At 41.9% G+C, this 17,713-nt stretch overlaps 1 protein-coding gene across 1 annotated transcript in view; it reads left to right on the forward strand.

The window, feature by feature from the left end:
* Positions 1-17,713, forward strand: part of si:ch211-186j3.6 (neural-cadherin) — a 593,489-nt gene that overhangs the window by 374,695 nt on the left and 201,081 nt on the right. Inside the window, exon 25 of the mRNA XM_068311636.1 lies at positions 5,044-5,273. Coding sequence (XP_068167737.1) covers positions 5,044-5,273 — 230 coding nt within the window. The remainder of the gene's footprint in view (positions 1-5,043; positions 5,274-17,713) is intronic.

The raw sequence follows: 17,713 nt of genomic DNA on the forward strand, positions 1-17,713 counted from the left end.
GACCACAGCAGCGCTCTCATTGTTTCCTGACAGGACCGCAGTCTCGCTCAGACTGTTGCACGTACATTCTGGGTCCACGTGGGTCCACGTCAAACAAACTGACGCGATAGTGCGTTCGAGGGTGCACACTCGGCGCCTACGCGTTCTCCCCACACCCACACAAAACTTGATGAGACGCTCACCTTAGGATGCTGCGTTAGTCCGTATCCGGTTCAGGGGCCAAACCGAGCCACTACCTGGGGTGTGGCTTAAATAGAGTAAAGTGGGGCGCTGTGAGGCCAGCCAGTAACTGGACTAAACCATTTTGTGGATTACTGGATTGTTTTGTATTTTGCAGGGTTTTGATAAATGTTTCAACAGCATATGATGGGCATTTATGGTTTATTCTGTTCTGGTTCATTTTGTAAAGCAGGTTTTTCCGTTTCGGGTGTATTATATCGGATATTGTAAAACCAACCCCATTTAATTATTGTTGGTTTGCCAGGGGAGGGGCATGGGCTTATTTAAGGGAAGCATTTCTGCTTTATGGGGGAAGAGTTGGAGCTGGGAGTTGGAGTTGGAGTTGGATTTGGAGCTAGAGCTAGAGCTAGAGTTAGAGTTGAGCGTTTTTGAATATTGTGCATGGTTGCCATTGGTAGTGTAAGTTTTCTCTGTATATACTTCTTTTTGTTGCACTGGGTTTTTGGTTTTGGAAATTTTGATCTGCACTGTAAATATTTTTTCACTGCTTGTTGTTGGTGAAAATAAAAACCCCACCAAAAACGGATCTTTTGCGGCTGCACCATCAATTTTTTTCCCCCACTGCAATCACGAACCTGTGACACACTCCAGACACATATGGGATCGCCATACCATTACACTTGCTCTCTTCCATCCTCACTGGGTTGTTCTCCTTTCTGGATCTTGTGTGAGCTTTCACAAAGGTCTAGTCAGGATATCCACAGGTTTTCAGTGCCCCTTGCAGGTGTTGGTGTTCTTTTACCTGGTCTTGGGTACTGGTTGGTAGCTAATCAGCCCTGTTTTGCAGGGTCCTGATGATGCCAAGCTTGTGCTCCAGTGGGTGGTGAGAGTCAAAAAGCAGATACCGGGGTGTTAGTTCCCTATAAACCCCAACATACAGACTTCTGTCATATTTTATACTGACCTCGCAATCCAAAAAGGGCAAAGTGTTGTCCTTTACATCCTCTCTGGTGAATTTGATGTTGCTGTTGATGTGTTGGGTGAAAGGTTGCACCTTGTGGATTTTGATCTAAACCCATGTATCAATAGGAGAACAATAAGAGAAACCATGGGCTCGCCAACCTGTTGGGCATCACAGCACAAGGTGCTCTAGGCTGCTCACGCTTCATGAATACATCTCACATGGGTTATCCCTCAGTTTCTTTCTTTCTTCAGTTTGGAGTGAAAAAAATGGTCAGAAAAAGATAATCCACTCTTTACAGTCGGAAAATGGATCCATATTAACAGAAACATCTGACGTGCAGAGATCTTCTTCAAAGATCTCTTTAAGGAGGAACTTGTGGATTTGGATTTGGCTGGATCTTTTTATGCTGACCTGCCTCAGGTGGAGGCTGACTCTAATGTGGTGTTGGATGCGGACCTGTCTGTGAATGAACTGTTTACTGCTCTCATGAATTTGGAGAATGGAAAAGCGGACGGTTGAATTTTATAAGTCCTTCTGGTCTGTACGGATTGTAGATCTCTTGGAGGTGCTTCGTGACAGTTTGTGCACAGGATGGTTACCGCTAAGCTGTAGGAGGGCAGTTATCACAGTGCTCCCAAAAAAGGGAAACCTACAAGAGCTGAAGAACTGGACGCCCGTGTCTCTGCTGTATGAGGACTATAAAATCCTCTCTAAAGTCTTAGCCTCTAGACTCAGAGAGGTGATGGGGGAGGTCATCCATGTTGACCAGAGCTACTGTGTGCCTGGCAGGTTAATAAATGATAACATCACTTTGAGTCAGCAGTTTTTTGGACGTGGCTGGCTTTCTGGGTGTAGATACTGGTCTTATTTCCATAGACCAGGAAAAGGCTGTTGATCAGGTTGACCATTACTTGTGGCAGATGCTTCATGGTTTTGGGTTCAGCCCAGGTTTTATAGCCAAGATCCAGGTACTGTACCGTGACATTGAGAGTATACTAAAAATCAATGGTGGTTTGGCTGCACCTTTCAGTGTACAGAGGGGGGTATGACAGGGATGTTCGCTTTCTGGGATGTTGTATTCTCTGGCTATTGAGCCACTACTTCACAAACTTCGGAAATAACTCTCAGGTGTTTGTTTTCCAGGTTGTGCCTTTGCTGTTAAAATTTCGGCATATGCAGATGGTGTTATGGCTGTTTTTAATAAACAGAGGGATATTGATGTATTGGAGAAACATTTAGATTTTTTAAAAAATATTTCTTCTGCTAAGGTGAACTGGAACAAGAGTGACACTTTGATAGTTGTGGAACAGTTGCCTAACACTTTGATTCCACTTGGAGGCCTAACTTGGAAAAAGGGAGGAATAAAGTACTTGGGAGTGCTTTTAGGTGAAGAATCTGTGTTAGGAAAAAAACTGTGAAAATGTTCTAGAAAAAGTAGAAGGCCAGCTCAAAAAGTGTAAGTGGCTTTTACCAAGCATGTCTTATAGAGGGAGGACACTTGTTATCAATAATTTGGTTTTGCCCTCTTTATGGCACAGGTTAGCATGTGTGGACCCTCCTCCTAACTTGCTGTCACGTATTCAAGCTGTTCTGGTTCATTTCTTCTGGGATAAGTTGCATTGGGTTCCTCAGGCTGTTCTTTTCTTCCCAAAGAGGAAGGAGGACAAGGGCTTATACATTTGGACAGCAGAGGTGCTACTTTTTGCCTCCACATTGTCCAGAGATTTCTGTTTGGCCCTAAAGACTTAGTGTGGAGACCACTGGCACACACTGTTCCACAGCATTTCTGTGTTTTGAAGATGTTTGTTTTTGCACACGGATGATTGCTAGAATAAAGTTATCTTTAAAAGTCAAAAGTCCCTCTCTCTCTCTCACACACACACACACACACACACACACACACACACACACACACACACACACACACACACACACACACACACACACACACACACACACACACACACACACACACACACACACACACACACAGAGGTAAAAGTGTCATGACTTGACGAGAGCCATTTTGACGGGAACCACTTTCGCTTTTGTGAGAAACTCCACCTGCATTCAGTGGACACTGAACAGTGAAGGAGCAAAACATATACAGTAAAAGAATCTCTGCATGGGAGTCCTACCAATATTACACTCCGTCGGGCAGACCTTTACAAAATGAGTAGCAAAAGCAAAAAGGGACAGTTCAGGAGGCTGTGGAACTCATCTTTGATCATCACTGTGAAATATAGGAGGATGTGTCTGAAGATGAAAACTATCATTCTGATTGTAATGATTCTGATTTTGAACCAGATGAGGGAACTGATGTTCTTATTCTTTCAATCAGACATCTATGACAAAAAACGGTGAAATACAGTGGTCTTCATCCCTAAATATACATCAGGCAAAACTGTCTGCAGAAAACATAATCAAGAAAATGCCAGGACCAACTAGGGTGGCAGTGACATATCTGACAGATATCAAGTCAGCTTTTGAGCTGGTCATGCTTAATTCAATACAGAAAAGTATGCTACAATTGTGTAATCTAGAGGGGAGGTGTGTTTTGGGGAGGAATGGAAGGAGCTGGACAAAACACATTTAGATACATATTTGGAGCTTCTCATCCTGACTGGGGTCTATAAGTCAAAGGAGGAATCAACAGCTTGTCGGATTCAGAAACAGGCATGGCTATATTTTGAGCCACAGTGAGGGAGATCCAGGAGAGGACTGCACCTAGTACAACAGTGCGTGAGGTCAGTGTGTATGTGTATGTGTGTGTGTGTGTGTGTGTGTGTGTGTGTGTGTGTGTGTGTGTGTGTGTGTGTGTGTGTGTGTGTGTGTGTGTGTGCATTGTGTTCGTTTTGGGATCAGCAAAAAGACGCCATAGAAAAGGAATCATGGTCGTCTTGTTTCCCGTTTACTTCTGGGACAACAGGGAAGAGGAAGAGGTGACAGGTCTGCAGGTCATCTGATGATGTGAAGACAAGCATGACCTGTGTGAAATGTGCCAAATTCATTTACACAAAGCACAGACATGTCACTCATGTGCCGTGTAGATGAACAGACAGACAGACAAACACACCAACAGATGCAAACACACCTTGTTTATATTGCTATTGCTTGTTTTTTTGTGGGTTTTTTCATCTCTGGTTCATTAACATATATGCAAAAAAAAAACTAACTGCTATGTTTCAATGTTAAATGTTTAATGTAAAATTTGTCTTTTATATGTTGGTCTTTCAAACGTGGTAATACAGTGAAACAATAAGAAAACTTGTATTTTTTATGAAAAACGAGTGAATTACTCTAATTGAACCATTACCTGAGAGAGGTAAGGAACAACATGGAACTAAATATTGATAGAATAGTTACTAATGGAGTTAGTAATGGAAAATAAATGATACTTGTTGGAACTGTTTTTGGTTTTGGACAACCTCTGGATAAATAATCATGCACTGGGTCAAATTGACCCACAACATCAATGTCGTTTGTGACAGATCAACATAGCAGGAGAGTTAAGTACCTGCTGTTCAGTTGGACTAATAAGTGAATGAAATATTTTATGGAGTATATATTGTATATAGAATGTAATTTCCTTGAAGACGTACAATAATGCATTACAGTGAAAACTAGCTTCACATATATTCGGTCACTATCACACACAGAGAGACAATATATTCACAAGATAACCTTCCACAGAAAACATTTTGTCAGATAAAGTAAGCCAGTTCCAATACTTTATCATCACATCTGTAGTCATGAGTGTTCTGGACTATTATTTTAGTACTTGGGTACAGTTTGAAAATAATTGGATTCATCGTCAAGCTGAGGTGGAAATAATGAGGCCACTTCTATATCGTGTATATTTCCAATCTTGTGTGTCTGTGTGTGTGTGCTTTTCCTAGACATCACAGCCAAAGAGTTCATTGAACTGAGAGGAAAGCGGCGGAGCCTTTACGAGCTGCTAGTGGACTTCTTGTCTGAGATGCTCTCTGTTCCATCGGATGATGTCAATATCTTTAGCTTAATGGATGTAAAGGAGCGAATGCTCAATGTCCACTTTGCTGCTTTCGGTGGACTTTCCTTTCTGCAGCCTGAGAAGATGCATGGTTATCTGGCAGCCCACAAACAAAAGGTATGTCTTTCTCCGAACCCTTGGATTTGCTCTTAGAGTAGTGTGTCCTGTTTCTTTAGGGAATCAAGCAATAACAGTGATTTGGGGGGTGGCAGTGGCTCAGCGGCAGAGCAGATGTCTATAGACGGATAGCCCCAGCCAACGGCGGATCGAGTCCCGCTCCCGCCATGATGTCACCAGGAGTGTGATCTGACAGTGGGAGGTGTCAGCTCACCTCCAAGCCACTGCCGAGGCGCCCATGAGAAAGGCGCAGTCCCCCCTACAAGATGCTCAAATTGAGGCGTTCCGAAGCCGCTGCCCGTCACTCTGCCTCCCTGATGTGTGTAGTTTGATGTGATTGTACTAACTGCATGCTTACAGGCCCCCTTGTGTGCTGTATTCAGGGGCCCTATATAGTTGTCAACTGACCGAGTGACTTTGTCATTTTCCCTTGCGGGGATCAATAATCAATCAATAGTACACTTTTTCTTCTTCTAGGTCTTCAGCTCGTCACAAAAATAGTGTTTTCAGATGCAGAGACCAAACAGAGAAGGGGAAGGTAGTGGTAGGAAATCACAGAAGTCTTTCTAAACAGAGGCAGTGTCTATGAAAAGCTACTATTGGAATAAAAGATGAGCCGAAATGTTATCTATCTTTGTAAATGATGCATTAATGAGAATCAACACAAAATTAATTTACTTCTGTACCTCTGTAGTTATCATGTTACCATAGCTTAAATTTCAAATTGTATTTTATTCATTTATCCCAAAACCAGTCCTTTTTCTAAAATACAGACAGTAGTTGAATTTCTAAATAAGTGATGGCCTAATTAAATGCAAAGCACATCATTTTTTGTGAATGGGTCTCTCAAACACAATCAAAAAAAAAGAAAAAAATGTGTGTGTGTGTGTGTGTGTGTGTGTGTGTGTGTGTGTGTGTGTGTGTGTGTGTGTGTGTGTGTATTAGTGCTGTCAGGCGATTAAAAAATCTAATTAATTACAGGATTTGTAATTAGTTAATCTAATTAATCGCATTTTAATCTCATACCTGCTAAAGCCCCCAAAATAAAGGATTTGAATTCTAAGACATTACAAAATTGTAGTGCATGACTAATCAATAGAATACACCAAGAAGAGACAATTTGAAATCCACATTTTTATAGGTTAAGTGTGCTTTATAAATTAAATTCAAAGAAAAAAGGCCAAGCACATCAGCAAACCAATTAGGCCAGGTGCATTTCTCAAAAATGTAATACGGATATAGTCAAAATAAATGAAATTCAGAGTCTGAGGCTGAGTCTCAAATAGGCACACAAGCAGACTCTCAATCAAAATGCAAAATGAATACTAAAGCTGACTCAACACAGCAATTCAAAATGAATAGTATGACATCCCTCTAAATAAGGCAACAACAATAGCAAAATGCCAACAGGCTTTTCCTAAGCTAACGTTACAGGAACTGACAAGACAACTCTGTGTCCTTGACATGTTTTGCATTTAAATGGTGCGTTAGGCTGGAGCTGCTTCGGAGATATGAAAATTCTCTTTTACAAAAAGTACAAATAATAATACTGCTACTAATAATAACAATAACGATAATAATAATAATAATGGATTAGATTTATATAGCGCTTTTGTGGACACTCAAAGACGCTTTAGATCAGATCCATTATTCATTCACTCCTGATTCATACTTGGTGAGGGTTAGCCACGTGTTTAGCCACAGCTGCCCTGGGGCAGACTGACGGAAGCGTCTGCAGTACAGATTGGCAGCGCGGAATCACTTTGTTTTTGTTGATAGTACCATCTTTGTTCTTTTTAGAAATAAACTTTCAGTCCAAAAATCCGAGTGGGCTTCCCTCGTTCTCCTGTGTCGCGTCCATCTCTGTTGTCAGTCACCCTGCTTTTGACGAGTGATGCAGGTACGAAGTGACGTCACTGCAGCCTACGGGTCCCTCAATGGACCAAATTTGCCACTCGCGATTAATTGAGTTAATTTTTATAGCGCTTTAATTTGCGGTGTAATTAATTCATCTAATTAACGCGTAAAAGTGACAGCTCTAATATACCATATATACTGTATATATGTATATTATATATATACTGTACAAAAAAATGTCCCTCTCACCCTTGTGGGGTGGTATCTGTGTGTCATCCTCAAGCTCGGGTCCTCTACCAGAGGCCTGGGAGTCTGAGGGTTCTGCGCAGTATCTTAGCTGTTCCTAGGACTGCGCTCTTCTGGACTGAGGCTTCAGATGTTGTTCCAGGAATCTGCTGGAGCCACTCTTCCAGTTTGGGGGTCACTGCCCCAAATGCTCCTACTACCACAAGGACCACATTAACCTTTACCTTCCACATCTGTTCCAGCTGTTCTTTCAACCCTTGGTACTTCTCAATCTTTTCGTGTTCCTTCTTCCTGATGTTGGCGTCAGCTGGAATCGCCACATCTATCACCACTGCTCTCTTCTGCTCTTTGTCCATCACCACTATGTCCAGTTTGTTAGCCAGCAGCTGTTTGTCGGTCTGGAAGCTGAAGTCCCACAGGATCTTAGCCTTGTCATTCTCAACCACCTTTGGTGGTATGTCCCATTGGGATTTGGGTACTTCTAGTCCATACTGGGTACAGATGTTCCTGTACACTATCACAGCTACTTGGTTGTGCCTTTCCATGTATGCTGAGCTGGTGAGCATCTTACACCCTGCTACCACATGCTGGACTGACTCTGGGGCTTCTTTTTATAGCCTGCACCTTGGGTCAGATCTACTGTGGTAGATATTGGCCTCTATTGCTCTTGTACTTAGGGCCTGTTCTTGTGCTGCCATGATCAGTGCCTCTGTGCTGTCTGTCAGTCCAGCTTTATTCAGCCATTGGTAGGTCTTCTTGATATCAGCCACTTCCTCTATCTGACGGTGGTACATGCCGTGTAGGGGCTTGTCCCTCCATGTTGTCTCCTCCTCCTCCTCTTCCTCCTCAGGTTTCTGCTGTCTAAGACATCCACTGAGCAGTTCATCTGTTGGGGCCATCTTCCTGATGTACTCTTGGATTTTTGATGTCCCATCCCGGACAGTGGCCCTGATACTCACTAGTCCTCGGCCTCCCTCTTTCTGCTTAGTGTACAGCCTCAGGATGCTGGACTTGGGCTGAAACCCTCCATGCATGGTGAGGAGCTTTCTCGTCTTGATGTACTGTGGCTTCTATCTCCTCCTTTGGCCAGCTTATGATCCCAGCGGGGTATCTGATGACCTTGTTCTTACCATTCAGCTAACTTCTCAGGACTTGCCTTACTCTCTGGAGGTATTTGGCTGTGGATGACTTCCTTGCGGCCTCCTCATGATTGCCATTAGCCTGTGGGATTCCAAGGTATTTGTAGCTGTCCTTGATGTCTTCTATCCTGCCCCCTGGTAGGTCAACCCCTTCAATTCTGATCATCTTGCCTCTTCTTGATACCATTCGGCCACATTTGTCTAATCCGAATGACATCCCTATGTCGTCGCTGTAGATCCTGGTGGTGTGGATCAGTGAGTCAATTTCTCGCTCATTCCTGGCATACAGCTTGATGTCATCCATGTAGAGGAGATGGCTGATTGTTGTTCCACTTCAGAATCTGTATCCTTAGCCGCTCTTTGTGATGATTTGACTGAGGGGGTTCAGGCCTATGCAGAACAGCAGTGGTGATAGTGCATCCCCTTGGTATATGCCGCACTTGATGTTAACTTGGGCTATTGGCTTGGAGTTAGTCTCCAGGGTTGTCTTCCACTTCCCCATTGAGTTCTTGATGAAGGCTCTTAGTGTCCTGTTGATCTTATACAATTCCAGACATTCGAGTATCCACGTGTGTGGCATTGAGTCATAGGCTTTCTGGTAGTCAATCCAGGCGATGCACAAATTGGTCTGCCTATTCTTACAGTCTCTGTGTACTGCTCTGTCCACCAGTAGCTGGTGCTTGGCTCCCCTGGTGTTACTACCAACTCCTTTCTGTGCCCCGCTCATATATTGATCCATGTGCCTACTCATCTTAGCCGCCATGATGCCTGACAGGAGCTTCCATGTTGTATTGAGACAGCTTATTGGCCGGTAGTTGGATGGGGTAGATCCCTTCTGTGGGTCTTTCATGATCAGGACTGTCCTGCCTTCAGTCAACCATTCTGGGTGCGTCCCATCCCTTAGCAGCTGGTTCATCTGTGCTGCTAGACGCTCATGGAGTGCTGCCAGCTTCTTTAGCCAGTATGTATGGATCATATCCAGGCCCGGTGCTGACCAACTCTTCATCTTTGACACTCTTTCTTGGATGTCTGCCATTGAGATGGTTACTGGTTCTTGTTCTGGGAGGCAGCTGTGGTCAGTTCTCAGGTCCACTAGCCACTGGGCATCAGTGTTGTGTGATACTTCTCTTTCCCATATGCCCTTCCAGTATTTCTCCACCTCAGCTCTTGGTGGGTCTGGCCGGATGCTATTTCCCTGCCACTGAGAGTACACCTTTGCTGGTTGAGTGGAGAAGGTCTTTTTTATTCTCCTGGCCTCAATCTATTTGGTGTATCGCTTCAGTCGGGTAGCCAGAGCCGTTAGTCTCTGTTTGGCAGTTTCGAGTGCTTCAGGCATGGAGAGCTTGTAGCTGCTCCAGCAGCTCTTGTATTGAGGCTGTGTATGTCTCTTGGGGCTTGGTACCCAATCTCGAATTGTGGGGGGGGTTATAACCCCCCGCTGACCTGGCGTCCTGGCTCCCCCTTGCCGTAGCATTGTTGTTGTATTCCATCAATCTCTAGTTGTGATAGCAGTTTTCGGTTACGGATGTTGGAACACTGGGCTAACAGCTGTTTCTTTGTTAGCCTTGATTGTGGGTTTCGAAGCATCCATTGGTCCCACATCCGCCCCATATATCCCCTCTCTCTGGGGTTACTTGTGTAGTACCATTCCAACAACTCCATATTCTCCGCCCTTGTCCATGTGTGTCTTGTTCCAGTAGCCCATTTCTCATTAGATTGCCCTGGTTCCCTAGCATCTGAATGACTTGACAACTGACTTGAATGCAGGAGGGTGTGGGTTCGAATCCCGGTCGGGACAAACACTATCCAGTCAACGTAACCAAAATGCAGAAAGGGGCGTGGTCTTAAATGCAGGAGGGAGTGGTTTCGAACCCCAGACATGGCGGACACTATCCAGTGTGGGTCCTTAGGCAAGACCCTTAATGCTATACCAGCCTACCTCAAACATGAGTGAACACAATAATATATATATATATATATATATATATATATATATATATATATATATATATATATATATATATATATATATATATATAATCAGGCGATTAAAAAAAAAAAATCACAGGATTTGTAATTAATTGCATTTTAATCTCATACCAGAACAAAAAAAATTGAAATTGATTTGTGACATGCAATGTATGAATTGGTAGACAATGTGTTGCAATGAGAGAGATGTTGATGATTTGGGGGACGGGAACCTTACAAGCCAATGGCTTCTACCCATCAACCCTTTTTCTTCTTTTCGGATGTTGTTGCTGATGTCTCAACACTGATGAAAGTAAAATATGTTGTACTAACATGTCTGGAAAGAAGAAAATGAACTGAATAAATAAATAAATACCTTCTAAAAGCCCCAAAATAAAGAATTTGCATTCCAGGACATTACAAAATTGTAGTGTATGACTAATCAATAGAATACACCGAGAAGATTTGAAATCTGCATTTTTATTGGTGAAGTGTGCTTTATAAATGAAATTCAAAAGGAAAAAGGCCAAGCACATAAGCAAACCAATTAGGCCAGGTGCATTTCTCAAAAATGCAATACAAATACAGTTAAATAAAATGAATGCAATTCAGAAATAAAATAAGGCTGAGTCTCAAATTGGCTCATAAGCAGACTCTCAATCAAAATGAATACTAAAGCTAACTCGTTACAGCAATTCAAAATGAATAGTATAACATGCCTCTATATAAGGCAACATCAATAGCAAGATGCCGACTGGCTTTTCCTTTAAATAGGTAAGCTAACGTTCAACTCTGTGTCCTTGACCTGTTTGCATTTAAGTGATACGTTAGGCTGGAGCTGCTGTTTAAGTGATATGAAAATTCTCTTTTTCAAAAGGTACAAATAGATAGACACGTTAATAATCCCGGAGGAAGTTGCACATATCCACTGCTCAGGTATTACATAATGAATAAATACTGGGTAAACACCAGGAAAAAAAAGAAACACTGACATCACAGGACATACCACAAGACATACACTACACTAACAGACACATGTAGCATTAACAGGACATATACTAAACTATAACTAAAACATCAGTTTAAAATTAAAATATAAAAAATTAAAATATAAACAGTATAAAATTAAACAAAATCCATACAACCGTGTGCTGACCTCGCCACTTTGGCCCCGCTCCTCCTGAGAGAGTCATTGTATGCCCTGATGGCATGGGGCACGAAGGAGTACCTCAGCCTGTCTGTGGAGGTGCTGTATGACAGCAGTCTGCAGCTGAAGGTGCTACTCTCCTGGGAGAAGGTGATGTGCAGGGGGTGGCTGGTGTTTTTCATGATAGCCTTGACTTTGGACATGGTCCTGCTCCACAGAGTCCAGACTCAGCCCGATCACTGAGCCCGCTCTGCGGATGAGTCTGTTAAGACGGTCCATATCTCTTTTCCTGGCCCCGCCACCCCAACACACAATGGTATATGACAGCAAACTAGAAACTACGGAATGATAGAACATGAGAAGGAGCTTAGGACAGATGTTAAAGGAGGCCAGCCTCCTCAGGAAGTACATCCTGCTCTGCCGCTTCTTGTACACACAGTCCGAGTTGAGTGACCAGTCCAGTTTACTGTCTAGCCGCAGTCCCAGGTACTTATAGTTTCCTACCACCTCCACTTCACTACCGTCGATGTTCACTGGTTGTGGAGAGGGAGGTGCCCGCCGAAAATCCAGCACCATCTTCTTCGTCTTGAAGATGTTGAGCTGGAGCTGGTTCTGCTGGCACCACTCCACAAAGTCAGCCACCAATGCCCTGTACCCCCTCATCACCCTCCCGGATACATGCCACAATCGCAGTGTCATCAGAATTCTGTATGTGGCATGTATCCGAGTTGTGCTTAAAGTCCAATGTGTAGAGGGTGAAGAGAGTGGGGGAGAGCATGGTCTCCTGTGGCGCCCCCGTGCTGCTGGTCACCATAGAAGACAAACAGTCCCCCATACGGACTTACTGGGGTCTGTCCATTAGGTAGTCCGTGATCCAGCTCACGGGGTAGGGGTCCAAAGCCATGGAGGTCAGTTTATCCTGCAGGAGCCGGGGCTGGATGGTGTTGAAGGTGCTCGAAAAGACAAAGAAGAGCACCCGGACGGCACAGCCCCTGGTGTCCAGGTAGGAGAGTACACGGTGGAGTAGGTACAAGACAGTATTGTCAACCCCAACCTTGGCCTTATAGGCGAACTGTCCATTGCACCCTGCACCTGTGGACGCATGAGCTCCAGGACCAGTCCAGGACCAATAATAATAATAATAATAATAATGGATTAGATTTATATAGCGCAAAGAAGCTTTACATCGGATCCATTATTCATTCACTCCTCTTTCATACTTGGTGATGGTAAGCCACGTGTGTAGCCACAGCTGCCCTGGGGCAGACTGACAGAGGCGTCTACAGCGCAGATTGGCAGCGCAGAATCACTGCGTTTTTGTTGATAGTCCCATCTTTGTTCTTTTTATAAATACACTTTCCGGCCAGGTACACAGTACAGGTACAAAGTGACGTGCCACTGCAGCCTACGGGTCACTCAATGGGCCAAATTTAAAATGCTTGCACATTGACTTGCCACTCACAATTAATTGCATTAATGTTTTTAGCACGTTCATTTGCAGCATAATTAATTAATCTAATTAATGTGTTAAAGTGACTGCCCTAATTTATATATATATATAAAAATGGGGTGGATCCGCAGTTTGATTCCCGCTCCCACCGAGTCATTTGTTGTTGTGTCCTTGGGCAAGACACTTGACCTTCCTTGCTTCCAATGAGGCACTCGCTGGTGTGTGAATGTGTAAGATTATTCCGGTGGTGGTCGGAGTGATTCTGCGCTGCCAATCTGCGCTGTAGACGCCTCCATCAGTCTGCCCCAGAGCAGCTATGACTACACACGTAGCTTACCATCACCAAGTATGAATGAGGAGTGAATGAATAATGGATCTAATGCAAAGTGTCTTTGAGAAAGCGCTATATAAATCTAATCCATTATTATTGTTATTATTATTATTTGTACCTTTTCAAAAAGAGGATTTTTATATCACCGAAGCAGCTCCAGCCTAACGTATTATTTAAATGCAAAACATGTCAAGGACACAGAGTTGAACGTTAGCTTACCCTTTTAAAGGAAAAGCCTGTTGGGATCTTGCTATTGATGTTGCCTTATTTATAGGCATGTTACACTATTCATTTTGAATTGCTGTATTGAATCAGCTTTATTTGTATTGCATTTTTGAGAAATGCACCTGGCCTAATTGGTTTGCTGATGTGCTTGGCCATTTTCTTTTGATTTTCATTTATAAAGCACACTTAACCAATAAAAATGTGGATTTCAAATCTTCTCTTCTTGGTGTATTCTATTGATTCGTCATGCACTACAATTTTATAATGTCCTAGAATTCAAATTCTTTATTTGGGGCCTTTAGCAGGTATGAGATTAAAATGTGATAAATTATATTAATTAATTACAAATCCTGTAATTAATTAGATTTATTTTTTTTAATCGCCTGACAGGACTAATACACACACACACACACACACACACACATTTAAGAATAAAATCACATCATGTTCAACACTGTTACTTTTGATTCAGCATTTTATGTTGAGCAGTAGCAGTCACTCTTGGGCTATGGTGTATTAATATCTCTACCACACTAGATCATTAACCTGCCACAAGATAGAATTAGCTAAATGAAGCATGGTTACTGTGCAACTTCCTCATCTTTTTTGCTTCAACAAATGTTTCATAATAGAACTTTTGCTTTAATTTGGACAACAGCAGGTTCTGTATAACACTTGAACTGAACACATGACAGAAAAATTAGAAAACAAGGGTAAAGATGGACAAGTATGAGAAAAAACAGATATTACCGCTACCACTACAGCGGCCCCAAACAGGACTTCCTACAAGTAATAATGGAAATATTTTTTCCTGATGTATGAATTATTCTTCAGCTTTTGTCAGGTTTATGCAAAAATTCATCTTTTTTTTTTTTTTTTCCAGAAATACAAGCTCATATTGCCAAGCCTTTGTCTGAACAGGCCAACTACAGTGTCATGGTGTGAATGGTTTGCTTTTAGTTAATGCCAGTGGTGTATCCTGGTTTCTGGAGATTATCTTCCACCTAGCATACAATTAAAAGCTAGTTATGCTCTTTAGAACACAGGAAAATGACACATAATTTATCCCATTGTCCTGGCTAGTTGGTTTTTTTTTGTAGGTCAATGCAAAAATTATAATTTAAAGAAGTATTGAAATGTATTGTGCATTACTGTGGAACATCCTCTTACACCCAAACCAATTTTGCAGGGATGGACAGTGAGGATTATGCCTGTAAGACTAACCTTTGGTCATCATGAAGAAAATATACAAATAAATAAGACACACCCTCCATTTTGTCATAAACTTCCTGTGTATATTATAATCCAGCCATTATAGAGAGAAAAATCTCAACTAAAAGATGTACAGTATATTGTCAATATTCAGAGAGTGACGAAAACACAAATGGTTTCACTTTATTAAATTGATGCTCTGTGGCTGCTGGCTGCAGTCAGACCTCATTTCACATTTCAAAAAACTGAATATATGAGAATGAGGCATAGAAAGTGTGAATGCAGGTATTTTACCAACATAGATAAAATGAAAAATAGAAACAGGTGTGTTTCTATTAGGAATGAATAGAGTAATTACAGAGTCCAGTGATGTTCAGTTACTGCCCTCAGCTCCAACCCAATAGCTTCTGTTCTGCTATTCTCTCTGTTTGTTTACAGCAAACAAAATATAGGCAAATAACTGAATAAGTGGAAAGAAACATGCCAGTATATGCAAAAAAAAATGTGGATGGGAAAACCATTGCTGTGTAGAAGCAGACGGGGACATAATGATATATAAGTACGGTAGAGGTATGATTTGTAAGGAGAGCGCTGTGCATTTTATATGGCTTCACCCAGGTCCTCCGGAGAGGCATTGATCAGAGTGATATGTGAAGTGTGGCAATGAGGAGGATGAACGAAAAAGAGACGGAGGAGGAGGGAGCTGGTGGACGGAATAGAGGAAGAGAGGTGAGGTGGCATGTGAAGATGAGGCAGTGCTTAGTGTTAATGTCTTCAGTAATGTTTCAGAAGAAGACTTTTCTTTTTATTTCTCCCTGCTGTTCCTATTTCATGGGAGTTATCCATTGGTGTTTTTAGTTCTGCAGGCTCCACTTGAATTACAATGTTCGCATACTGGTTTTCAACTTTTTATATTTACTAGGGATGAGCGATTACACCACTATCTGTATCTGTTCAACCATCTAAATTATCTTTATGTGAGTATATGTGCTCAAAATGGGCGAGACTTAAACCAGAGGTGGGTGTGGTTTGGGTGGGGCTTAAATCGGTACATTATTTTAAGTCTGAAAATTGATAAAGATTGATCAGAAGTTGCTATATTTACTGTTTATTTTAAAAGTATTTACAGAACAGCCTCAAAATTGAGATTCAAATCAATGTTTTTGATCCCAAAAGTAGGAGGACTATTTACAGAACAAGGTTTTCATGATCTCAAAACGTGAATTCATAAATGTGAATAAATATATTCATGAATATGAATGTTTACAGAACAGCCTCAGAATTGAGATTCAATGCTTTTAATCACAATAGTAAAGGAAGTATTTACAGTACAAGTTTTTTTATAAACTCAGAACATGAAGTGCATCAAGATGATGAGGTTCTCTTTGGGAGTGAACAAGATGGATAGAATCAAGAATGAGAGTTCTCATCTCGTGATTCTGCCTTAATCAACCAAACAGCAATACACTGTCTGCACGTTTCACACGCTGCAGTAAGAGCGAGTAGTTAGTTGAGCCTTGTTAGGTCCTGTTGGGTTTCTCTGTCTGTTAAAGCACTTTGAAATATCTGCTGATGTGATTAAACGTCATACAAAAAAGGGTTGATTGATTGACTGACTGATTGATAGATTTGTCATTATGCCTCCGAAAAAGATGTGAAAGTTGGAAAAAAATTAAGCGACAATGAGTACTTTCTTGAATAAAAAAACAATCAAAAGTTAACGAAGAAAATGAGACAGATATTACTGACAGATAAGACTGAAATTTTTGTAGGAATGGCTCTGTCAGCTTGGGGCAGTGTCCACAGGACAATACAGTATATGAATTAAAGGCAAATATAACGAATGGAAAACAAAATTCCAAAAAGAAATACTACTGTACATCTTTCTTTTTATTTCTACAACTTTTTTTTTTTTTAAATGAATACCAGGCTTTAACATTTTGACAAAACTAATACTACATATAATTGCACTCTTTTTTTTCCGTTCTATTTACTGAAACAGTTATGGTGCAATTACTAATAAAATCAGTTAAATTCACACTTTGGTTTTTAAATTGCAGAGGAGGGGTTGGTCAGGAAGGGCATCCGACATAAAACTTGCCAAAATCAAAGACGCAAATCAAATCTATGACTTCCACACCTGATCGGTCACGGCCCGAGTTAACAACAACCGCCATTGCTGCTGTTCACCTACAGGGTGCCGATGGTAATTGGACTACTATTGGTCAAAGAAAGAGAGGAGGGAAGTGTGTTCGCAAGAAGAAAGAGAAGATAAATGGCAAGAGTATAGAACTGAGAGTAGGGACGTTGAATGTTGGAACTATGAAAGGAAAAAGTAGAGAGTTGGGTGACATGATGCAGAGGAGGAAGGTAGACATCCTGTCTGTCCACGAGACCATGTGGAAAGGTAGCAAGGTTAGAAGTTTAGGAGCAGAGTTCAAGTTGTTCCATCATGGTGTAGATAGGAAGAGAAAAGGAGTAGGAGTTATCTTGAAGGAGGAGTTTGCCCGAATGTCCTGGAGGTAAAAAGAGATAGAGTGTCAAATAGAGTAATGAGTCTGAAGCTAGAAATCGAAGGTGTGATGATCAATGTTGTTAGTGGTTATACTCTACAGGTAGGATGTGAGCTGAAGGAGAATGAGAAATTCTGGCTGGACTTTGATGGAGTGATGCAGAGCATACCTAGAAGTGAGAGAGTGGTCATTGCTGCAGACTTCAATGGACATGTTGGTGCAGGAAACAGAGGTGATGAGGAGGTGATGGGCAGGTTTGGTATCCAGGAGAGGAATACAGAAGAACAGATGGTGGTTGACTTTGCAAAAAGGATGGAAACAGCTATAGTGAATATTTTTGTCCAGAAGAGAC

Source organism: Antennarius striatus, chromosome 1 (assembly GCF_040054535.1).
Source record: "Antennarius striatus isolate MH-2024 chromosome 1, ASM4005453v1, whole genome shotgun sequence".
In the NCBI taxonomy this organism is placed as follows: Eukaryota; Metazoa; Chordata; class Actinopteri; order Lophiiformes; family Antennariidae; genus Antennarius; species Antennarius striatus.